Source organism: Crinia signifera, chromosome 2 (assembly GCF_055691185.1).
Source record: "Crinia signifera chromosome 2, ASM5569118v1, whole genome shotgun sequence".
NCBI lineage: Eukaryota > Metazoa > Chordata > Amphibia > Anura > Myobatrachidae > Crinia > Crinia signifera.
In genome coordinates, this window is record NC_139218.1 from 353,864,894 (window position 1) to 353,891,681 (window position 26,788).

Sequence of the window (26,788 nt, forward strand, 5' to 3'; positions counted from 1 at the left end):
GAATGCAAAATCGCGATCAATCTGACTTTTTAACATTGTTCCCTATGGGAAAATCGCAGTGATCGCGGGCATCGCGTCGCGGCCGTTTATGTGCTGCCCGCGATGTCGCGATCACCGCGATGGGCGCCGTTCTAGGTAAAGAGTACCTTAAATATATATTAATGTGCTTTAAGCACATGAATAAGATAGCATACCCCGTCACAGAAAAAAAATTCAGACTTTTTGACACCAAAAAAAAACCAAAAAAAAAAAAACCCTATATTTTAAAAGATCACTTTCCAGTTCCCCTAAAAAAGATAAGAGTCGAAGTCGAATGCAAAACAATGAATCATGGCAAAAATCATGCTGAAAGCAGTTCTCCACCCTAGCATACACTGCAGCAAGCATGAAATGGAGAACTGGTCGGCATTCACTGTTCGCTTTCGGCGAATAGTGAACATTGAATAGGGTGAATCAGATTTTCAGTGAAAAAGATTCACTGCAAGGAGTGAAAACAGCCCGATTCGCCGAAAAAAAAAACCGGTGAATCGGGAGCATTGAATACTGGCCATAGAATTCAGAAACTGCCCTTCTTGGAACCCTTACATTGCGGATTTTTCCATGCAGCTGTCGAAGTGCTTGGGTAAATATGAGCTGTAGAGTCAACATTGAATTGATCACTTAAAAGTTTGCCTTTAAGTTTTAAGATGCCAAAAATCATGGGTGAAAAATATTTGATATAGAGGAAATAATTTCATGTTTAAATACAATGGGTAGTTTATAATTGATGGTCAGTAAAGTCCAGTGAGATAATTATTCCATGTAACATCTGAAAATCCAGCACAGCCACTATCAACAAGTCACATTATTTGTGTGTGTGTAGATATATATATATATATATATATATATATATATATATATATATATATATATATATATATATATATATACATACATACATACATACATACATACATACATACATATATATATATATATATATATATATATATATATATATATATATATATATATATATATATATATATATAGGATTCAGGCACATTTACTTCACAACTTAGAAAAGTATTTATTTAACATAGAATTTAATAAAATACATTTCATGCCCAAAAATCTTGTTCATATCTTAACAGGACCATCCCAAAATACTTCACGTATATTCCAATACACCTACATACTGTACACTCTCTAATAAACTAGTTTTACAAAAAAATCTACTAAAGAAAATATGGATAAAGGAATAATAGAATGTTTAAAGATATAAGAATTTTTCTTTTAAAATGTGCGGAATCATTTAACTTTTTTTTTCACAATAAATAATTAAATAAACACCACTCCCCCCCCCCCCCCCCCTCACAAAAAAAAGAAAACAAGAAAAAAATGCAAAAAAGTACAAACAATACAAACAAAAGCCTGATAGTATCGGCATATAATGACAAACATATACCTTCAATCAATAACTCTTGTCCATGACTGCCAAGCAACGTCCGTGACAGGAATGGGGCAAAATCTACGAAGATTTCACGCAGGAGAGGAGCAACCTTTTCCAGAGCTCTCTCTAATTTGGCAGTGATACTGTGAAGAAAAAGCAGGACAAAAAAAAAAAAAAAAAAGATTGTTAAAATTACTGAGCACAACATAAATCACAGAAAATAAATAAAACAAATGCACACAAAATGAAGACTTTCAACAGTAGGAATATGTTTTTTAAAATAAAAAACAAAACAAAAACAAATGAGTTTGTTAAAACACATTTTTGCAAAATTTGAAATAAGATTACATTTGCTTACTAAAAAGAGGATTTGTTATGTGTTTATTTATTGTTTGGTGCTTTTAGTCTTTAAAAAAAACATGCAAGAATAAAATAAGAATATCAGTCTTCAAGCAAACTGTTGCTATGAAGCCAGTCATTTCTATTACTATCTATAAATGGTTATAACAAAATAGGGAGATCAATTGCACATTTCACAACATTTTAAAAAGATCATTAGATGAAAGAACCTATTGAAAATCGTCCAGACATTTTGTAGGGGCCCATGTCCACTTTTAAACATGCACATGGAATAATGCATCAAAAGAGAAAGGTAACAGAACTGTAGATGTGGATAATTAATTAAAATCAGTGGTTCCCAACCCCAGACCTCAAGTACCCCAAACAGTTCATGTTTTTCAAATCACCGGGCAGGTGCACTCATTATTCAGACACATTTTAAAAGATCCATAGGTGGAGCTAATTATTTCACTTGTGATTCAGTGTGGAGACCTGTTGGGGGTACTTGAGAATCAGTGTTGGGAACCACTGCATTAAACTGATGAATGACACTCCCTTCTGGGTCCTAACCTTCATTGGGTTTAATACCGATTGGCAAATGACGCACAATTAGCACCAAAATCTAATTAGGCCACAGGTAGCACAATAAGAAAAACAATAGTACACACAATAGAGACATACTGTAATATCTAGAAAACGAAGGCCACAAACAATGCCTTGAAGGATTGCCAGCTGGAATGTTCTATGTTCTACGGGGGAGCCAAAGTAACTGGATGTTTTGGTGATGCAAAGTTATGATGTACAAAGCCCAAGTATGTGCACACTCACATATGACAAGCCAATAGGCAGTAGCTAGGATCAAATGACAATGAATTATACCAGTTATGGGGTCACAGAGAATTCACCAAGAGAAGACCTTTGACCAACGCCAACTGAAAGCTGGAAACTCTACTAATGGTTTCCACTATTTCTACTGCATCGCATTGGACAATTTCCACTATTTCTACTGCATTGGCATTGAAAAGCGAGGCAGGCACCAGGGGCGGCTGAACATGTGATGGAGAGGTCTGTAGTACACTCTCACTATATGCTGCACTGGATTAGTACCTGTATTTTTGGATATTCCCATATCATCAGTCATTATTGTTATTTCTGTAATATCTACCCCATAGAGCAGTGGTTCCTAACCCTGGTCCTCAAGTACCCCCAACAGTGCACGTTTTCCAGATCACCCAGCAGGTGCACTTATTATTCAGACACATTTTAAAAGATCCACAGGTGGAGCTAATTATGTCACTTGTGATTCTGTGTGGAGACCTGGAAAACATGCACTGTTGGGGGTACTTGAGGACCAGGGTTGGGAACCACTGCCATAGAGAATGAAGACCAGGCTTGGTTTAGTGACAGTACACTATATAAACTACATTGGTAAATATAGCTGAAAGGAATACACTAACATTTAAAAAAGATGGCTGCCACAGGTAAATTGTTAAATGCTAGCATACACATTTACATGTCTATGTGCATTCAAATTACAGATTATGCAGCACTAGATTTTACAAACGCGTTATGTTCTATTGCAGCACACCATTGACGGTACAGTCTTCTCATTGGGAGCATAGTTTAACTGCAATGAGTGTAGTTAACAAAATCACTTATATTTTGGCTTGAACAAGAAGGCCACCAGCAGAGTAAAGAGTGCTAGTGTACTTATATAGAACGTTCCTTATTTCCAGATCTCCTCCATACATCGGTGTAGATAAGATTGGGACAATGTGATTGTGACTTAAGTGGTGTACTGTACATATGTTGTGATTGCATTGCTATTTGATCACTATTCACTCGGGATTGAATTGCACGGCAAAGCTAAACGCATTAGATCTGGACTATATAGTACAGATCTGTACTATATATAGTCTTGTCTGCACAGTTGATTTTTCCATTTGATTTCGATGCCGAGGGAACACGCATCAGGTTCGAATAGGCAACGGATGCAGCTGGAAACTGCTCGATTTGGACTATATTTGGACTATATAAGCAAAATAGAATCAAAAGCAAGGCAGAATCCCACCACATGTACGGGGCATTACAGAATGACCCAATTTGGACAGGCCTATGCAATACACACTGGCTGTTTAAAGGCATCTAAATGCTGTCACATACATACTACTTTACTTTCCAACTTTTATTTCCATCAACCACAAGCGGAGCATGTACTTTACATAATGTAACTATGATTTATTTTGGATAAAAAATCTGTCGGGTGAAAACTTCTCAAGAACCAGTGATCATGTCAGCTCTTACCTTTCAGCCATTTTACCCACTTGTACTGTTAGCTGGTGCGTAACCCTTGATTTAAAGACTAAAATACCTGCCTATAACTTTTTTCATGTTTGATTTGAGATCACATGTAGAATAATAGTGCTTAAAAAAGGGATACCTTTGCCTTCTGCAGCCACTTCTCTGTAGAACAGATGGAATAAAAGGTCCGAGAAAATAGGACAACCCCTTCAAACCCAATTTCAATTAGGATGTATTCTTAAAAGCCCTTTACTGGATTGGCATAGCCAACACATAGAGTGAATGCAGGGCCGTTTCTAGAGGCGGACAAGCCGTGCAGCAGCCCGGGGCGCCGCACGGCTTGTCCGCCTCTGAAACAGCCAGGGCGCCCGGCAGTCTAACCCCCCCGCCCGCAGCCGCAGCCGCAGCCGCTGCCGCTGTCTCCCCGGCCGCCCGACTCCACGCTGGAGAGGGGAGGGGAACGCATCGTGCGTTTCTCCGTCCCCTCGCCCACGTCACTGGGCTGCCGCTGTCAGCCAATAGGAGCTCGGGCGCGGGATAGGAGAGAAGCACGATGCGCTCCCCTCCCCTCCCCTCTCCAAGTAAGTTTGTTACTGGGGGCATATGTTTGTGACACTGGGGGGCATATATCTGTGGCACTGGGGGGCATATATCTGTGGCACTGGGGGCATATATCTGTGGCACTGGGGGCATATATCTGTGGCACTGGGGGCATATGTTTGTGACACTGGGGGGCATATATCTGTGGCACTGGGGGGCATATATCTGTGGCACTGTGGGCATATATCTGTGGCACTGGGGGCATATATCTGTGGCACTGGGGGCATATGTTTGTGACACTGGGGGGCATATATCTGTGGCACTGGGGGGCATATATCTGTGGCACTGGGGGCATATATCTGTGGCACTGGGGGCATATATCTGTGGCACTGGGGGCATATATCTGTGGCACTGGGGGCATATATCTGTGGCACTGGGGGCATATGTTTGTGACACTGGGGGGCATATATCTGTGGCACTGGGGGGCATATATCTGTGGCACTGGGGGCATATATCTGTGGCACTGGGGGCATATATCTGTGGCACTGGGGGCATATATCTGTGGCACTGTGGGGCATAATTGTGGCACTGTGGGGCATAATTGTGGCACTGTGGGGGCATATATTTGTGGCACTGGGGGCATATGTGTGGCACTGTGGGGGCATATATTTGTGGGACTGTGGGGGCATATATTTGTGTCACTGTGGGGGCATATATTTGTGTCACTGTGGGGGCATATGTGTGGCACTGTGGGGGCATATATGTGGCACTGTGGGGTATATATTTGTGGCGCTGTGGGGGCATATCTGGCACTGTGGGGGCATATTAGTAAACAGCATCGGTTGTGCGGCAGCGGCACATGGGGCATAATGTGTAATGGGCATTACGATGTGGGGAGTATTGTGTAATTGCCATCACAGTGTGTGGTCTAATGGGCATCTTGGTGTGCGGTGTAATGTGTAATTGTCATCACGGTGTGCGGCGTAATATGTAATCGTCATCACAGTGTACGGCGTAATGTGTAATTGGCATCACAGATAAATAGTGTATAATGATTTAAGTAGCCTGTCATTGTGAGGCGTACTAGGTCATTGTGTGGCCTTCAGCCAGCCAACTTAAGTGCGGGAGGACAATAACAATTCCTGCAGCAACCAATGTCTGGTCTTGCAGGTTGCAAAAGTGTGATATAAGGTAATTGTTTTCCTGCTAGACCACGCCTTACATTAAGCCACACCCCTTTTAATATCAAGCCACACCCCCTATTTCGGCGCGCGCCTTCGGCGCGCGAAATTACTATAATACCATGCTATGTATTGGGGGGGGGGGGCGCATTTTTATTTCTTCGCCCTGGGAGCTAAATTGTCTAGAAACGGCCCTGAGTGAATGGGTTTGATAATGTTATGCGTTTGGCACTCCTGTTACTTAGGGGGAAATTTACTAAAGGAAATTTGTAAAAAATAGGTGTATTTGTATCCAGAAATACACTTATTTTTGACATTTACTATCCCGAAAATACGGCTATTCGTATTCGTATTGATAGCACATCAATACGAATACGAATTGCCCTATTTTCGGGATAGTAAATGTCAAAAATAAGTGTATTTCTAAATACAAATACACCTATTTTTTACAAATTTCCTTTAGTAAATTTCCCCCTTAGGGGGGTATTCAATGTCAGGGGCACGGCTGTCGAGCTAGCGCGACAGCCGTGCCCCTGTCCCGTTCTCGGTCAGCTTGCCTGGAGCTCGGCAGTCGGGATTCAATGTCCCGGCCGCCGAGCGGCGAGAAGGGGGCGTGGCCGCGAGTTGATGACGGAAATAGACGAGCTCCGGCCGGGAGCTCGCCTATTTCCGGCAGAACGAGCCCGACAGCTTGTGATGTCGGGCTCGTTCTGCGCAAAACCCCTGTTTAATGCTGTCGGGGAAGACAGCATTGAATAGGGCCCCGCAGCCATCTCCCCCGTCAGGGGGGCAAATGTAACATGTGCAAATAGAGTTAAAGATGGGTTTGTTATTCTGTAATGGGTAATCTATTTGTACACTGAAATTTAGAATTACGTTTGAACACACTCCACCTAAATCTTCCTCTCTCTGCACATGTAACATCTGCCCCACCTGCGGTGCACATGGTTTTGCCCATTTGAGAAAGATTTTGCGGTACTCTTTACTTAGTTGGGCGCCCACGATCTCCATCGCGGGCGTCGCGGGTAAAGAAATCGTGGGGATCGCGGGCATCGCGGTCAGTACATTAACGGCCGCAACGCGATGCCCGCGATTCCCCATAGGGTTCAATGTTAAATTTAGTGCTGCCCGCGATTTCACATTCAATGCTTCAATGGCCGCGATTTGGCCATAGGAATCAATGTTAAATGGGCCACAGAGCCCAAATAGGCACAATTAACACTTAAATGTCCCCCCAAATTTGTAACGCCACCCCACGATCCACGCCAACCCGAAGCGTGGCGAGCGCAGCGGTACGCGTCCTCCGACCTTTTCATACCCCCACTATCCACGTCGGCGTGGAGTTGAGAACAGAATAGTGTGGCGAGCGCAGCGAGCCCCGCGAGGGGACGCGGATACCTTCACAGGTAAACGTGGCCCTACGCGGGCTTCACAGGTATCCGCGTGCGCTCGCCACGCTTCGGGCTCGGTGGCTCGCTGCACTCGCCACACTATTCTATTCTCAACTCCACGCCAACGTGGATAGTGGGGGTATGAAAAGGTCGGAGGACACGTACCGCCGCCCCTCGCAGGCTCGCTGCGCTCGCCACGCTTCGGGTTGGCGTGGATCGTGGGGTGGCGTTACAAATTTGGGGGGACATTTAAGTGTTAATTGTGCCTATTTGGGCACAATTTAACTATTTGGGCATTTAACATTGATTCCTATGGCCAAATCGCGGCCATTGAAGCATTGAATGTAAAATCGCGGCCAGCACTAAATTTAACATTGAACCCTATGTGAAATCATGGGGATCGCGGGCATCGCGTCGCGGTCGTTAATGTACTGGCCGCGATGCCCGCGATCCCCACGATGGGCGCCCAACTAAGTAAAGAGTACCGATTTTGCTTTTGTGATCAGGTCCATGGTGTTTATAGGTTTGGCACTGCTGGCACCCTACATGTTTACAGGTTTGGCACGGTCACCCTAGTTCTGGGGTAGCCAACTCCAGTCCTCCAGAGCTACCAACGTTTAATGTTATCCAGATCTCCTTACAGAATCACAAGTGAAGTAATTAGTTCCACCTGTGGATCTTTTAAAATGTTAGTGAGTAATGAGTGCACCTGTGCACCTGCTGGGTGGGCTGGGAAATGTGAACTGTTGGTAGCTCTCGAGGACTGGAGTTGGCTACCACTGCCCTAGTTCTTTACAGGTTTGGCACTGCTGGCACCCTAGTTCTTTACAGGTTTGGCACAGCTGGCAGAGAGTGTTGGGGATTCTGTGGTGTAATAGAACACACACAAAAAAACCATCGACCTGATTATCTGAAATCACTGAACAAAATGTGTGTTGTGTTTTAGACAGATGTTCTAGTTTGCTTTGGTCTTAACAGACTGTTGACAAATGAGAGTATAAATGATGCATATGCTTTTATGTTACTGCATTACCTATTTGTTGCTTTAGGTAATCTATAGGTTTCCTTACCTACCCATTTTAGCTACTAGAACCTCAGAGGGACAAAAAGGGCCTGTAGTTTGGACAACAATTATGGGTGTTTTCTGCACATAAGTCAGCACTGCCCTGTATAGCCTACTTTGAGAATCTAATCTAATGCCCCCAATCATGAGTATGTGTCTAATATACAGTATCACACTAACATTAATTCAAATGTGCTGATTATTTTAGGTCGTCAATTTTTTATAAGTAACTAAAAAGGCAAAACAAAGAGGGGGTTAAATAGAAACTAAAACCACCACAAAACACACACACAAAGAAAAGAATCCTGGGCAGATGAACGAGCATTAATTATATGCATGACTAAACAGGTGATTCTTGATTGCCAGTGAGGAATCTGGAACCATGTCCGTGATTAATTATTCAGTGCCTACATATGTCATTATGTTGTGGAAATAGGAGGAACATACATGCAAATGTTATTTTAATTATATTACAAGCTGTTATTAGTATAAACATATAATAAACAAGCATACGGTTCCCTGTAAATATGGGTGTTCTTTTATAGCGAGTACAAAACAAGACAGACCATCCTTGCAAATTTGCCTTTTTACATACACTAAGTGGCCACCTTATTAGGTATACCTGTACTCCTGCTCGTTAGTGCAAATATCTAATTAGCTAAGCGTGTGGCACCAACACAATGCATAAAAGGCAGGAAGATCTGGCCAAGAGGTTCAGTTGTTGGTTGGCCCAAAACACACGAATGGGGAATACATGTGACAAATTAAGAAATGTTCTAGGTTCAGTACTTGGCATAAACAACTTTGACCATTCTGTTCTGTGTCAACAGGCTGCTAGTGGTGTAATGGTGCTGATACACATCAACCCCTTAATACCAATTGAACATTATTTAAATGCCTCAGCCCTCCTAAGTATTGTTGTTGATCCTTTTGCATCCACTTAAGGGCAGTCTACCCACTTCTAATAGTTACTGTAGCAGAATAATTCACCATGTTACAAAGCACATATCATCTCAAACTGCTACCACAACAATAGGATTGAGTTCAGTCGATTCCGCTGGCCCCCATAGTCACCTGACCCCAATCTTATAAGGGGTTATATGTAGCATGACTCCCTGCGTGATGTTATCATGGCAACACGGACTCCTAGAATCTCTAACGTTTGCAGGCCATTGCTGATCCCATGTGATTAATAATTCAGACTACTCTAGGAACAAAGGAGGGTTCTGCCCAGTACTAGAAATGTGTATGTACTAATCCGAGTGTACCTTCACAGAAATATCATCTAGTCCACACCAAGTTCTAAAATTTGATGAATGTAATATAAAATGCAACAAGTAACCTATAGCAGATTTTACTTTGTAATTAAATATACAACAAAAAATAAGCAAACTGTAGAAGCTGCAGTGATATAGTAGTACACCCTATTATTCAGTAACCCGACAACCTAAGATACTAATTTTCTGTATGGTCCCTGCGACGTACAGGTGGAATTTCTGTGTTTAATTTTGCGGCCATGCACAAAGTTCTGAACACCCTCCCCAGCCTCTAGGTGTGTTAGAGGCAAGGACATTGAACTGGCGACTCCAAAATGTTGATTATTTGGTATTTCAGCCAGTTTTAGATTTGCTTGTTTAGTTCAGATCATTGTCTGTCTGCGGAATAGAATCTTGATTGAAATTGTGGTACTGGATGATTTTCCACTAGCATATTCTGGTACAAAAGCATAAAAAGTAGTTCATAATCACTAAGGATCCAGGCGGTGTGGCAGCAAAACATCTCAAATCATAATCCATCAAATAATTTGCTTGATGGTCAGCACAAGCTGTTGTGAGATCATTATGTGGTCTGCTCGGTGAGTTAGCTGGGACGCCCCCTTCTGGGAAACTGAAGTACAGTCTTCAGAGTTCTCCATTAGTAAACAATTTCTCTTGATGTAGAGCAAAGTGTGAAGATGGCGGTATAGCCCTTCACCAACTTCTGCATAGCAATGATGACTTCAGTGAGATCATTGCAGATGTTCGTTCTCCCAGGCAAAAATGTATAGGGCTCAGAACAAACTGCCAACAATTATATATAGGTGGCAGCATCTGCAGATGACCAAATGATGCACATGGCTGAAATTACCTTCTATATTAATATGGAAGCTGTAAGATTATATTTAGTTTTTCACACGTAGCTTCAGGTTTGCTCATTGTAGTTGAATAAATAATGACATAGTAAAGTCTGCTATGAGTTATTCGGAACATGAGATTACAATTATCACATTTTAAGATCTGGTGAGTATTACAGTGCTGTCCTTATATCTAAAAAACAAACAAAAATTACACGATTTATAAGACGGCGTCTTTTATTTTTCCACATGACTGACTATTAACCATATGGCCCTACAGGCAATTGGTGGGTGGACTAAGATGGCAGCTTATATCATGATGTAACGTCAGAGCAGAAGTAAGCAGCTGCTGTTCTAGACAGACTCAGTTACCTGAATATTGGTGGCTATCGCGGTCTGTCAAACAAGACTCATAATAACTAGACTAGGCTGCAGAAGGTTATTACTTACTTGCTAGGTCTGCCTAGTAGAGGACCACATTTCAGATAATCTTCTGGAGACATGGCTGATTGCAGTTATTAGTTGCTAAATAATTTATTGCACCATTGTAGTACCTCCTCTAAGTAACCTCCACCTAGACCACAACATTTATGGCAAAACAGCTAATCTTTAGAGACTGTAGCACAATCCCATGCTTGGCAACAGGAAAGGATCCTCTGCAGCAGGAGAGCTCGGTTTTCTCCATATACTTTGTGGCCAAGATGTTCTGCTTCTATTTAGTCAGGAAAAACTCCATTATTTCTGTCCAAATTTGGTGTTAATGCGTTCACTAGTCCATAAGGCTGGTGAGGTGCTCCTCTAGACTGAAAGCGAGTTCCTGATTGCATCATCTAGGGCACAGGGTCTCAAACCCCACACAGTGCATGTTTTGCAGGATCACAAGTGAAATAATTAGCTCCAACTGTGGATCGTTTAAAATGTTTCAATAAGTAATGAGTGCACCTGCTGGGTGACCTGGAAAACGTGAACTGTGTGGGGTCCTGAGGACCGAGTTTGAGAACCCCTGATCTAGGGCCTAACATGCCAATACACCAAAGGCCCAACTATTCTGAGAGGCCTGGTCCAAAAGGAGGTCTTCCTCGTTCTGCATCAGCAGTGTGCTTCAAGAGTCTTCTCTGTGTCTCACCTAATCCTGCAGGGGTGAGTAATGTGATTCTCCATGTGTTCTACATACCTCCATGTAAGGACACACTTAATATATAACTGCTATCCATTACTTGGGTTATTGGCAAGACAATGCTGCTGCACATTATGTGGACGTGTTGCAATTTGCACAGTTAGAGACAGGTTGCAGATGATCTTCTATGGGCCTTCCCACTCAAGGACATTTCAGCTGAATCAGAAGTTCTCCCCACATGTGTGCAAGCAAGGCATATACATTCATGTTGAGCTGTGTTATGTTGCGCATTCTTACTTGCCGTGCTGGACCGGGTCGTTTTCCCCGTGTCCCACTTGCAATATGCTGGAGGGAAACTCAGAGTTTCTCCTTTTCCTAGGGTTTTAAACACAAAACAAAAAAAAACGAGAATTTATTCTTTAATAGTTCATACATTTCCATGTTTAATTCACGTAAGTGTGCAAAGGCTACCACTGCATGTGCTGTACCAGGCACGGTAAACATCTGAACAGCATGGCTTCACTTTCACATTACATTGTGCCATGTCTACAGTGGGTCAATACATGCTGGCCGTCAAAACGTCCCAACTTTATGTTCTGAAACGACATGTTACATTTACCATGTCCAAAGTATCTTATGCCTCAACAAGTTTCAATATAGACTATAGCTAATGAACTTTCTACAGTACACTAAAGAACATATTAATTTAACTAATTTAAGCAATAGGGTAAAACAACTTGGTGTTCTATATGTCACGAGAAGGCTATAAATGCAATGAAACAGGACTTGGGGAGCTGGGAGCTCACATTCCCTTCCACCTGGAACATCCAAAATAAGAGAACTGAGCAGTTTTAGTTACTGTCCTTTACACAAGAGTCAAGTGGCAGATACTATTTGTAAAGTGGATTTTCCATCTCTTCCAATATAATCCTCTCTTATGCATAAGTAAGACCAGTATATTACTCAAAATCAACATATTCCTTCCATGTTGCTGCTTCTTACCATAGAAGTCGGGAGGTGTGAGCAGCGTTCTCTACTCCTGGAACTGCATATGTGTGACATCATAGCCAAGCGCCATGCCTATAGTGTATATAAAGGGCCAGCAGCTTCACATAAGCAGCCACTCATCTTTTAGGCAGCTGGCACTTCATGTAGGGGCACCGATGCATAAATAACTGTGCCACTCAGTGTTTTAAGTGCCTGCTAAAAATGATCATCCTAATCAACCACATGGGTTGGCCTAGTATTATAGGGACTGCAATTGTTTCCAGTCTGCATTGCAAAGGAAACCATCATTTTCTACATGTACTAACAAGTTCTACAGGGACAGTACATTAGATAATTTGATAAAGCGTCCGTACACCCAAGGAGTCTTTGGTGTTTTCTATAGACTTATCCACGGTGACTACAGTAGGGTGGGAGAGGGATCATAAGATTCCTCTCCCATGAAAATACCTCCAATAGGCATAAAGCAGCTACCACCACCTAAGGATGTTGGTTGTCTAGGGAACCAAGCTCTAAAAAGCTACAGTACACAGTGTTTGGAGCTTTCTACCATTGCCAATAATGGGGACAGTGATCTGCAAAGATTGTTGGTCACTTGCATGAGATTTCTGTGTAATCTCCTATATACAGATGTGGTCACAGAGGTGGTAAATAAAATTATGAAGAAATTGTATTATCCAAAAAATGTTATGAAAAACAGGCTAAGTGGACTCCATTCCTATCTACAAATGTTATGTTTTGGTCATATATTAATTGCAAATCTGGAAGCAGGCAGTTCCCCCACCCTTGATCCTGAAAGTAATCTATAAAACACACTTTATTACAGAAACGAAAATTATGTCCTACACTTGTTCAGCATCTTCACCTAGAGTGCAATGGTCTTACTTGCACGTATATGTCACTGGGGGTGAGGGAGCTCGCTACTTTCCCGATCCCTCCCGAGTAAGCCCTTTACAAATTAGTCCTAATGAAAATGATACTGTCCCCTTAACCGCTATCAATAACTCAGATAGTACATAACGGTACATAACTACGATGTTTATTTATTTTTTATATTTCTGTAAAGATACTGTGTATAATGCCTGCTGCGTTTATCTTTGTTCTTATGTATACTTTTTAGACTTTGTGACCCCTTTTTCCCCCCCATGTTCTTTTTTCCCCATTTTTTTTCTGTACGCCATCTTCATGATAATCTTCAATAAAAATGTATTGATGTTAGAAAAACAGGCTAAATAATAGATAAATTATAAACTTTTTACCACAAAACATATTAAACTGAAATCCCATATGGACTTTTCTGATTGCTGCTGAATCAGACCTACAGTAGGACAGGAAAGGGACAAGTACTCAATGCATCAATACAATCACATATGCGGCACAATGGGGAAAGGACATAGTGGCCAACTTAGTTACAATACGCTACATGCCAGCCTAAAGACAGAGATACAGGTCAGATCACAGAGCTTAGCCAGCTTTTTTTTTTGCTATAGGACTTTAATTGTTTTCTTTTTTTTTTAAACAATCAGCAAATACGGTACTCTTTACCTAGAAGGGCGCCCACGATTTTGATCGTGGGCATCGTTAGGGAAAAAAATTGCGTCGGTCGCATCGGATGCGACCAAAAAATTGCATGCGATGCGATCGACGAGATGACCGCGATTTCCCATAGGGAACAATGTTAAATGTCCCAATTGACCCGATTTTCCTGTTCAATGTCCCAATTGACCCGATTTTCCATAGGGAACAATGTTAAATGGCCCACAGAGGTGAAATAGGCACCCTAAAGTGTGAAATGGGCCCCCCAATTGTTAACGCCACCCCACGATCAACGTCAACCCGAAGCGTGGCGAGCGCAGCGGTACGCGTCCTACGACCTTTTCATACCCCCACTATTCACGTCGGCGTGTAGTTGAGAATAGAAAGTGTGGCGAGCGCAGCGAGCCACCGAGCCCGAAGCGTGGCGAGCGCAGCTGTGAAGCCCGCGAGGGGACGCGTATAACTGTGAAGGTGTCCGCGTCCCCTCGCGGGGCTCACTGCACTCGCCACGCTTCGGGCTCGGTGGCTCGCCACACTTTCTATTCTCGACTCCACGCCGACGTGGATAGTGGGGGTATGAAAAGGTCGTAGGACGCATACCGCCGCCGCTCGCCACGCTTCGGGTTGACGTTGATCGTGGGGTGGCGTTAACAATTGGGGGGGCCATTTCACACTTCAGGGTGCCTATTTGGCCTCTGTGGGCCATTTAACATTGTTCCCTATGGAAAATCGGGTCAATTGGGACATTGAACAGGAAAATCGGGTCAATTGGGACATTTAACATTGTTCCCTATGGGAAATCGCGGTCATCGCGTCGTCGCATCGCATGCGATTTTTTAGTAAATGCGATGCCCGCGATGGGCGCCCTTCTAGGTAAAGAGTACCGCAAATACTACACAGCATCAAATGGAACTTTCCTGGGTAACCTTCCTGGGTAGACCTTCCCTCCCTCCTCTAGGACACCCATTTTTCCCATGAGGATTACCTGCTATATATACACCTACACCAGAAATAAAACCTTCACGTAATATTAGCACATGCCATATGTCTTCTATTACACGTTCATCACTAGGCCACAGCCCCAAAACACCATGATTTGCGGGTAGGTGCTAAATAACGCAAATTGGCATCATGTAGCCTCGCTCTCGCTATATGACACCACAATATCCTGCATGATCTCCTCATCCTGCAAGCTTCACTAGGAAGGGGGCAGGAAGGGGGCAACTGGACTAAACAATTGTGAGTCTACCGAAACTTGTGGGAGAGTGGGCAAGTATGCTATTGGGGTAGGCTGCAAATTGCAACTCACCTCTATGGGGTGTATCAGTGACGTTGTGCCGCGACATGCTGTACTGACCTGCTCCTGTGAACTCCAACCGGATTCGGTATGGAACCCCGGCGGTTGGAATCCCGGCGTTCAAAACCCCGACGCTGGAATCCTGACCGCCGAAATCCCGACGGGAGGGGGGCGTGGATCGCCCCCCCTTGTGTGCTCGCTGCGCTTGCCACGCACTAATTTATTCTCCCTCTATGGGTGTCGTGGACACCCACAGAGGGAGAAAGTTTCGGGATTTTGAACGCGGGGACCGCCGGGAAATGAACCGCATCCCCTCCAACCTACAGCTCAATGTGTTATGTTACGGTTACATTAATTTACAGATTAAGGGGCAGATTTATTAAGCTTGGAGAAGAGATAAACTGGAGATAAAGCGGAGAAAAAGGTAAAAGGAGATAAAGCACCAGCCAATCAGCTGTGTTTGAAAAAGACAGTTGGGAGCTGATTGGCTGGTGCTTTATCTCCTTTTACCTTTTTCTCCGCTTTATCTCCAGTTTATCTCTTCTCCAAGCTTAATAAATCTGCCCCTAAGAGTCTGATTCTGATTTGGAAATAAAGCAGGAAACCGCAAGCAATATTGCACCTGGGCAATGCAACATGTGCACATACATTATTTTGGGTGTGGATCATTAGGTCTACACCAACTAGGTCAACAAGCATTGGGTCTACACCACTAGGTTGACAGGCAGCAAAGTCGACATGGGTCTATGTGGACAGGACATTAGGTCGACATGGGCAAGGTCAACAGTCAGTCAAAAGTCGACATGGGGTTTTTCACTGTTTTTTTTACCCGAATGTCCCTCGCAATGCTTCAGGCATGGTGTCTTGCTGCGCTCCGCACACTATTTTATTCTCCCACCACATCCTAGTGGATGGCAGGGCATGAAATACCGCCAGTCGGCACATGCCGGCTCAAAAAAAAAGGGAAAAAACCCATGTCGACCTTTTGACTTTTGACCTAGCCCATGTCGACCTTGACCCATGTCGACCTTGACCCATGTTGACCTTGTTGCCTGTCAACCTGGTGTCGACCCAATGCTTGTCGACCTAGTTGCTGTAGACCTAATGACTGTATCCCATTATTTTCTTGCAGGGTAAATACTGGCTGCTTTTACATGTATCCCACGAATACTTGGCAGCTTAATTTTTATACTTTATCTCAGATTCGACTCCGGACACGCCCCTTTTAAATCTAATTCTCTGCATGTTACATCTACCCACCTGCAGTGCAGCATGGTTGGTCGTCCCCCAATTTTGCTACTGTTTGGCCTTGAAGGCCTAGTTATACTATACAGACTGGTCTCACAAGATCATAATCAGCATGCAGAAGTTCTCTCTAAATACATGTTCCCCTCTCCACCCCAATCATAGTCTAATGCTAGTGTGGTTTCCTATCTCAGGTTATTATCCCCGTTACGCACAGGTAGTAGGACAGAATCATGCATGCACAATCAGGAGTATATATGAGAACATCCTGATTGCTATGCCAATGACCAATAATTGGTTTTGCAAGATGCTGCTTAGGTACTGGACTCTTGGCTGGCAAAGCCTTAAAGCGACTCCAATTGTCTTTGGGTTGGGATTAGGTTTCCTCTGATGGATAGATCACTGTCAAAGAACCCTAATGTTAAAGTACACTGAGATGCCAACAGTCTCCTTATGTTCAGAGAGATGCACTAACCACGAACACCTAATTCACTGTAACATCCAATCACTGTAGAACATTTCTCAACACATCACAAATAGGAAACCAGTATAAAAGTAAAATAGGGCTTTACAAGGATATCATTGTTCCTATAAAGGGACTTAAGCCCTGTACACATGGGGCGAAGGGGGAGCCTGTGCTGAGCGACGGGCTAAAGCATGATCACGGTACACCCGTGATCTGTGCAGAGCGGGGCTTTGCCTATTGTTTATAGGCAAAGCCCTGCGATCTAGCAGGAAAGACCGTGCAAGCACGATGGCGATGCACGGGACCATACAAACGAGCAATCTGTTCTCTATTTCTAAGCCATCTAGTCAGATCACTTCGAAACGGGGTGAAAATTACTTCATGTGTATTCCCCTTTAGACTTTATCTAATTCCCAGGACAAATCAATGGGGTTTCCTGATTTGCTCCGGTGTGGGTTATTCAAACCTGCCAAAAATTATTCTGATCCCCAAATTATAATGGATTATAAATGTTATTGCTTACATTTACACACTAAAAGGATGGGCAAGATGGAGACTACATTTGCTGCAAGCATCTACCTAAATGGGGTGGCGCACATATACATGATGTGGAATCCTGGATTAACCAATGGTTATAGTTGAATGGGACAGAAGATCTGAGATTATTATACATGGCTGTACTTCTAAAAGTGGGTTAATGATATACAGTATAGTATTTCATATATATATATATATATATATATATATATATATATATATATATATATATATATATATATATATATATATATATATATATATATATAAGAGAACGGTAGGCATGATCAGGAGCATGAGATTTCACAGCACCATGGCAGAATTGGCAGATACATGAAAGTGCAAAGTTCTGGTGACATACTGTAGTTGTCGTATTCAGCTTTTGCTTTGTGATTCCATAGTACACCATTGTGCATGTATTCCTGTTCCTCAAGTACAGCTGGGTCAATAGCGGCCCATTCATGCTGTTGCGCAGTGTAATTGGGTAGGACTGGAAACACTTGAGGGCAGATTCTTACAGCACAACATACAAACTCTCTGTCCGAGTGCAGGACGAAGCAAAAGATATATATAGCAGTGACCCTTTTAGTCATTTTTAGAAGTGGATTCATCCCAAAAAAGGATCTAGATTAGTCTAAGGGGGTAATTCAGTGTTGTCTGGATTTTATTTAATGCAGCCATTTCGGACGGGACTTCCGCTGATGCAGGCTAGACATTGTTTAAAGTTGACTCTAAAATTGGCTGCACATTCCAAACATCGGGAATTGGATTCAATGTAAATCTGATTGAAAATTGTCAAAAAGTGCAAATTTTCCAACTGGCAGAAACTTTAGAACGGATTCAATATCCCCCTGACTATTCCATAGGTGAAGAACATGGAAATGACTAGGCCTATAGACCAGCCCTATACAGGTGACAGAATAGGTCTAGCCATGAGCTCCACTTTTATACTCATCACAAACCTAGAAATTGCCCTTCAGACAGCATTCCCAGAGGGCCCCAAACGATGACAGAATAACAAACTATAGGCTATATTTATATGGTCAATTTTATGAAACAGACAGGATGTTTATAGATATTCGTAACAGAATAATGGGCGGCTCCCAACATTTCCCTTTTTAGTTAGAATTAAAATGAAAGATGACAGAACAGGTATTGTGCCTATGAGGATTGGGAGGGGTGTGTGTGTGTGTGTGTGTGTGTGTGTGTGTGTGTCTGTCTGCCACAGAAAACACACATTTATACATGGCCAATAACAGCTACATGGCACAACTGCTGCCGACAGATTTCTGTGGAGACAACAGTAGGCAGAAATCCAGCTGCCACCTTCTATCATATGTTATGAAGATATGCCTGTGGTCTTGAACAGATCACTCCACTTATTCATGGGGCATACCCCTTTGTATTTAAAGGTGGTTCCCAAACTGTGTGCCTAGGCACCATGGGGTGCCTCAGGACACTTGCAGGGATGCCTTGGGTTGGTGGACCAGGATCAATTCATATTATTTATGGTCAATGTACCAGGCAAAACCAGTGCTTGTGGCTGCCAATCATAATATATGTGGACAAACAGGAGCAGATCCTGTCCCTCACCACATAACTGTGACATATAAACACAATGCACTTCATTTAATATATTTTTTCTGAATTTCTCGTTAAGAAGCATTTGGCCTAGGGCAGGGGCATAGTGCCAATTTTTGCGCCCCCCCCCCCCCCCCCCGAATAATATCGGCGCCCCCCTCCCTCGATAAATATAGCGCTGTTCTTACCCTGCTTCCCCCGCCGCGTCTATATTCAGCCGGGAGTTGGGACTGCATCTCCCGGCGCCTGGCTCCTTGAGTAAAATGTCCATTACAAAATGGCCGCCTCCTTACAGCAGACCGTTTGTAAGGATGCTAGAGGAGGCCGCCGCTGCCTCCTCTAGCATCTTAAAAAATGGTCTGCTCTAAGGAGGCGGCCATTTTGTTATGTACATTTGACTCAAGGAGCCAGGCGCCGGGACGCATGTTAGTAGATATGCGGTCCCAACTCCCGGCGATACAGACACGGCGGGGGAGGCAGGGGCACAGTAAGTAGATGGTCGGAGGGCAGTGGCTGGTGCCAGCACCCGGCGCCCACGCAGCCCCCGCTCCCCCAAGCAGCAGCAGGGGCTGCCTTACGATATCTATGCCCCTGGCCTAGGGGTGCCTTGAAAATATTTTGATGCTCTAGGGCGCCGAGATTCAAAAAAGTTTGGGAACCCCTGACTTAAGGGTAGGTCTGCTGGGTCTCCGACCAGCTGGACCTCCTCTAGGCTGACGCTAATGACTCCGCAGGAACTGCTGCTTCCTGCCAGGAAAGCTGGGGCTCTACAATTGCTCCACTCTTATTCTTGTTATCATTCCCTGCCACTTCTACAACTTTAATTCTATAGATCAGTTGCTGACAAATTATGTAGGATACTGCAAACCTTGACCTCTGAGCTGATTCCCCACATCCCTTTTGTAGCCCTGAGATGTTATCACCTCAGGTGAATATGCATACTTCTATAGAGATCTTTTCCCATTTCACATCGCGTGTACCCCTTTATGGATAGCGAGGTGTGTGGTGCAGCATATTAACTTGTTGGACGAGATGTATTAAGTCTCAAAAATGATAAAATGGAGAGTGATAAACCACTAATCAGATCCCACCTGTCATTTGTCTAATACAGTCTGTATCATAATAGTTAGGAGCTCATTGGCTGGTACTTTATATTTTATGACTTTTCAAGATTAGTACATCTGGCCCATTATCTGCAAACCTGATGCCAACAGTAATTGCACTCATTGCAATAAAGATTTCTGTTTATTAGGAGATACACCTTATTATTTGAATGTGATTTTAAATTACTGTATTAAATAAGTTAACTTCGACTTGAAACATACTGTTATGCCCCTTTCAGACCGCACTTTAAAAACGGTATATTGCCGTTTTTTTACCGTTTTAAAACGGTAATGTGTGCGGTCTGAAAGGTGCAGGACCACTTAACCGGTTAGAAAAAAACGTTTTTTCTAACCGGTTAAAATGCAGGGTCCTACCCGTTTCAGAACCGGTATTTTAGGCTCAAAATCGGTTCTGAAACGGTATTTAGGACCCAGCCAATGAGCTGGGTCCTAAATTCAGCACAGTGAATACTTAATGAGCGCTCATTAAGTATTCACAGCACTGGAGCCCCCCCCCCCGCGCGTGTCGACATGCGCGGGGGGCGTCGACATGCGCGGGGGGCGTCGACATGCTCTCGGTCGACACGCGAGAGGGGGGGGGAGCTGCACGGAGGGGAGGGCTGAAGGCTGCACTGGCTTTGACCCTGTATTTGGAAAGTTTCCAAAAACGGGTCTGCCAGTGTCAAAAAATCGGCACTTAAACGGTAATATACCGTTTAAGTGCTGCGGTGTGAAAGGGGTTTTATCTGGCAGACCCGTTTTTGGAAACGTTTCCAAATACAGGGTCAAAGCCAGTTATGCGGTCTGAAAGCAGCATAACATTCTGAATGTGTAAGACACTATGGCCATACCCAATGGGGTACTGCTTCTGAAAAACAGGGGGTTGTTGAGGTTTCCCATCCTATTGTCTTGTGTGAAAGACCGTCATTTTCTGCTGAAAATACACAGGATCTGCCAAAACCCGCAGACATATGTATTTTTGTTGCACTTATTTTGGTTGCACGTCAGGGACCCCTGATAAGTGTTGGCAGTTGGGGCTAATAGGATAGCCCCGGCGAGCTAAATCAGCCATATAAATGGTATAATGTAAATGAACAGGTGTCAATAAAACTATTGAAATTTAAGAAAAAAATATAAAACTTTGTTTTTCCTCTCCTTTAGGATCCAGCAATTATATAGTTACCCACCTGGGCTGCAGATTTGTGAGTCCCATGGGAGACCAGTGACAACAGTAAGTAAGAGCACATGTGTTGGGTAGAATGGGTGAATTCCTATTGCATGTACAGTAGTGTGTGTACGTTTTGTACAAATATTCATGTGTATCCCTATATGCCTCCACAGTCCCAGATAATCAGTGTTTACCTCATGTTTTCTGCAGAGTCCTCAGGCATGGGAGCCACAGTTTGCACCGCTGGTAGGTTCTTGCTTGTAGCACCATTTACAAAACTAGACGAGGAGGAGGAAGAGGATGAGGCGGAATCCACAGCACCTGTTTTAGAGACAAAACCTCGGCAAGTGAAACATACAGATAGAGACAGATACACATGTATTACACATCATACCAGTGGAGAAAAAAACAATATATTTAGTTATGTAAAATTGTATGTCACATCACTTTCTACACAATGTACCGTAAGATGCATCTTTTTACCTGAAAATGCGCCTCAGTGACAGGAGACTATGCTGATTAATTTAACACGTGACACTTGTATATATGAGTAAGACCAATTCTGACTCAGTATACAGAGTGCTGTGATGCAAAAGCCACAGCTTTTTTCCTTGAACACTAAAAACTCATACTCTCGAAAACGAAGCTACAACATTCTCTCTCTTCACTTAACGCAAAGCGTAAGTGAAAAGATAGTCTACCATGCTTATTACACCATTTTTTTTTCCAAGCCAGATTTTACATAAATATATTGTACACAACATAGATGTGAACTGTAAAAGCAACATAAGTTAGTTTAAAATATCTAGAAATGTGAAAAATAAGGTACTCCCTTTCAATTCTGTGTTCTGACATAACGTAATACAATGAACAGTTGTCATCTGGTCCTAGAATCTGGTGAATGAAGACCCTACACTACTGAAAGGTTTTGCCGGCCACTCTCCTGGTCACTTAAACACCACACACTAGGCGATATGTAACAGATATCACTCAGAAGGGCCCTTCTGAGCAATATCCTTTGCTATATTGCCTAGTGTGTCCACTGAATACTGTTTAAGACGCACGCTTCCACGCTTTGTTAATGACCCCTCCCTCGTCTTGCATGTTCTGAGGAGGTTGGTCTGAGTTAACAACGGCCATGCTGCAGCCTCGCTTTCCCACAGACACCTTCCTGACTCCGTCCCTCACAACCCGTCGGCATTGGCATGTGTGTAAACACTTGTCAATGCCAGCACTCCACCGCTGCCAATATCGGTGTTGACGGAGATCAGCAAATGTGTATGGGGATTTAAGCCCCGTTCACACTAGAGCATATAGTGAAAGATATCGCTCAGGCTTTCTGAGCGATACTGTTCACTATATCGTCTAGTATGCACTCAATATCGTTAAGGATGATTGATATCTGCTGGACATGATGGTCAATTTGGCTATATAGCCAACAACCTACATGCTCAGCAGCTCCAGGTGAAGTCACTAAACTATATTGGCATCGGCCGTGTTGGCTAGTGTGTATGGGGCTTGACCCTGTAAAGTGGGTGAAGACTTGATCTGCTACTCAACTGATGATCTCATGAAGGAAACAAGTAATTCACATTATTCCGGCTAAAAAAACATGGTTCTAAAACCTGCACCTCATGGCGTACATTTCCTCACACATGGCTTCTACATGTAGCCTTATATAATTTCATTGAAAAACATTTTTTTTTTGGTGTGTTTCTTGCCATGTTCATCTAGTTAAACCCCCATTTAGTTTGAGACTTGGGGAGGGTTGTATGGTTGTTCATTATGACCTGTTACATTTAAACAGATTTATAAGCAGAAGCCATTTCTTCCTCACACTACAGTACTGTCTAAACCAAGACAAAACAAGAAAGCCGTACTGGATATCAGGTGATATAACAAAGCAGTATTCCATGGTATTACAGAGGAGAATGCACAGGATACATGAGTGGCATACAGCGGTACAGGACAGAACAGGAAACAGGTGACATCACAGCGCAGAAAACAATGTAGTTGGTATGAGGGAATAGCACATAACTGCAGCTCAGGGAGAAAGCACACCCTTTCCTTAATTAAGACAAGCTAAGGTATAAAAACCAGGTCAGAATAGATAGTAGGAGGTAATGTATAAGAGAGACTGCACCTTTAGCAGCTCTCTCTGTCCTGGAGGAAACTGCACACGCATACTGCGGTGAATACTCTGCCTGTTTGCACTGCTGCCTTCAAGTAAGCTGAACTGTTATATTTGAACTGTTGATGGAATCCTTTGTAAGAAGCTATTACACTGACTATGCCTGTCAGCCGGAAATAAAGCTTACTTGTTTGCAATACTTCGGCCTCCCATTGGTCATCTGAAACGGGAAACTGTCATCTGTCAGACCACACTTAGGTCGACAGTCATTAGGTCGACTGGCCCCAAGGTCGACAGGGTTAAAGGTCGACATGACTTAAGGTCAACATGGGCCAAGATCGACAGTCATTAGGTCGACATGAGTTTTTCACTGTTTTTTGACCCGACATGTGCCATCCACTAGGGCGTGATGGGAGAATAAAATAGTGCATTTGGGTCACAAAACTGTAAAAAACTCATGTCGACCTAATGACTGTCGACCTAAAACCATGTCGACCTTGGCCCATATCAACCTTAAGTCATGTCGACCTTGACCCATGTGGACCTTGACCCAGTCGACCTTCCGGGGTTGACCTAATGACTGTAGACCTAAGCCTGGTCTGACAGATGTACCGCTTCCTATGAAACTTACCCCCTACAATCCACTATAAAGTACAACTAATGAAAGGGTTACATTGCCACCAATGTCCCCAATTTTCGGGGAGAGTCCCAGAACTTCCCAGAAATGTGCCCCTGTTTTTGTGTATTGCCATATAGGACACTAAGATTTTGAGCAAGTTACATGGAATGCTTACCCCTCTATAATTATCTGGCCTTTAGATATTCAAATGTATTGAAAAGGACAATTCAAACGTGAGGAGATTCTGTGAACATGTCATGCTGGGGATTGTAGTGCTCCAAGCAGGACATAGGCTGTAATATGTCTGGGTACAGAATGTAACTAGTTCAACCCCCACCTTAGCCCTGAACAGTAATTCAAGCAGGAAAGCATTATAGTTTGAAGGGGGGTTGCCAAAAATCCAACCACTGGCCTTGTGCTCTGCCTAATGGGGAAGGGCAGGAATGAGGTGGCACAGGGGACATAGTTCCACCACCTCTCCAGGAGCACAATATTAGAAAATGACAGTATAGGAATGTTCCTTTTGCTGTATTCTGCCACTCAAGAAACCAGACAAAGTCACCAATGCCACTGAACACCAACACATAAATGATGGGAGATGACATGAAGGAAACATATACCTGTTGTATTGATCATACTTTTGGGTGTTGCTCCAGTAGCAGCAAAAATATTTGGTGTTGTGCTGGGGGTTAGGCTGCCCCCGGTTGCAGCTCCGACTGTGTTCACAGCTAAACTACCAGGTGGAGGCTTCTTCACAGGTACCACGACACTTCTGTAAGGAACAAGCCACAGAGAAACCACAAACATTAATAGTGTGCCACCTTTCAATACCTATAATAAATATAAATATATACATATATGGAATTACTGGGTGTCGATAAGCCACATGGAGAGGCGCACAGCATGACGGAGACGCTCTGTGAGGTGTAACATATGGCTCTTTTTTTTTACAATTTTACACCATAGTCCCATCACATGCAGAAAAAAAAAGACCTTACATACAAACACACACACACACACACACAGTACATACATATATACAAACACACACACACACACACACACACACACACACACACAGTACATACATATATATATATATATATACACACACACACAAACAAACTCTCACACAGTACATACATATACACAAACACACACACAGTACATACATATACACACACACTACATACATATACACAAACACACACACACACAGTACATATATATATATATATATATATATATACACATACACACACAGTAAATACATACACACACACACTACATACATATACACACACACACAGTACATACATATACACACACACACAGTACATACATACAGTACATATACACAAACACACATACTGAACTTTGTGATGTTGGAACAAAGTGATTTATTTTTATATTTTTTGCAGTTTAAGAAAAAAACCTTATTAGACTCTGGTTGAGATCAGACAAGTTCCAAATCAACAAAACCGCCTTTTAATCCTATGCACCCAGGATTGTCAGTAAAGCATTTCCCAGTGACCCAGCTGCAGGTACCTCAGTGGTGTAGTTGATCATGTAATTACACGTACACCTGAACAGATGAGGCACTAGGAAGAGCTATATTGAAAAATAATTGAAAACTGCAGTTGCCCAAAAGCACTTGTGAGGAAGAAGTGCCTGAAAGGCTTCGCAGGGCCTCGGAGTTTGAAGGATCATTTTTGATGTTGTCATTCTAAATCGACTGAATGGCTGACAAAAAATCAAACCCGTCTGGCAAGCTGGCAGCTCATTTTGCTGGCAGGTGGTAAACAATTAGACACACCAATTTGTGCCTTCTGATGACATTAAAGCATGCAACGAAGTTGTATGCAGGGCCTAGTGATTTGTGTGAAAGCATTTCAAAAATAATACTCTTTGCCGTGGCAACTCATTTCAGACTGCCACCTCCCATTATGGCTTTGAGCAGTGAAGACGACAGGCCTCAGTTCCGTGTGGAGCAGGGTCGCTTCTGTTCAATCCGTCATCAGGGCCCCCGAGACCTCAATCCCCTCCATTCATCAATATCCCATCATTTACATTCGATAGTACTTGAGCTGCTGCATACATTACATACACTGAAGTGGCTTTTGTTGAACCGTATTAGCCTATTTTGTATCTTGGTGTTGTCATTTCACGGACTCTCTCACTCGCGAGCAATAATGGGCCTAACAAGAACACAAGGCCTTTCCACATTCTCCCACCTCGACCTGGCTGGAGACACCGGACAGCATTCACACTGCCAAAGAGCGCTACTTACTATGCAGCACACTATAATGAAAGCAGCAAAATGAAGTGGAGTAATAAATATGAAATAATATAGAACAGACTAGAAATACCATTGGAAATACAATACATACCCAATTCAGTACAGCCACCTCAAGATGGAAACCTCATTTAAATAACTTTAGAAGTGACATAGCAAATGTGCATTTTTTGTGAATTTAATATTTGCTATTTAAATCTACATAAAAAATGGGAAGGGTCACTCGTCCTTGAAGACATCACAAGATGTTGACCATATTGCATATATGCAGTGTTACAGTTTATCAGGTGTCAGACCAGATGACCTCACTTCAAAACAAACCTACTC

At 43.0% G+C, this 26,788-nt stretch overlaps 1 protein-coding gene across 7 annotated transcripts in view; it reads right to left on the bottom strand.

Moving 5' to 3' along the window:
- Nucleotides 1-26,788, bottom strand: part of NBEA (neurobeachin) — a 564,577-nt gene that overhangs the window by 269,192 nt on the left and 268,597 nt on the right. For 4 of the 7 annotated variants that reach the window (XM_083169794.1, XM_083169792.1, XM_083169795.1 and 1 more), the window contains 4 exons: nucleotides 24,786-24,937; nucleotides 21,610-21,736; nucleotides 11,775-11,852; nucleotides 1,448-1,575 (listed from right to left, as the gene is read on the bottom strand). In XM_083169794.1, the coding sequence (XP_083025920.1) occupies nucleotides 1,448-1,575; nucleotides 11,775-11,852; nucleotides 21,610-21,736; nucleotides 24,786-24,937 (485 nt within the window). The remainder of the gene's footprint in view (nucleotides 1-1,447; nucleotides 1,576-11,774; nucleotides 11,853-21,609; nucleotides 21,737-24,785; nucleotides 24,938-26,788) is intronic. The other 3 variants (XM_083169798.1, XM_083169796.1, XM_083169793.1) reach the window with 2 other exon arrangements.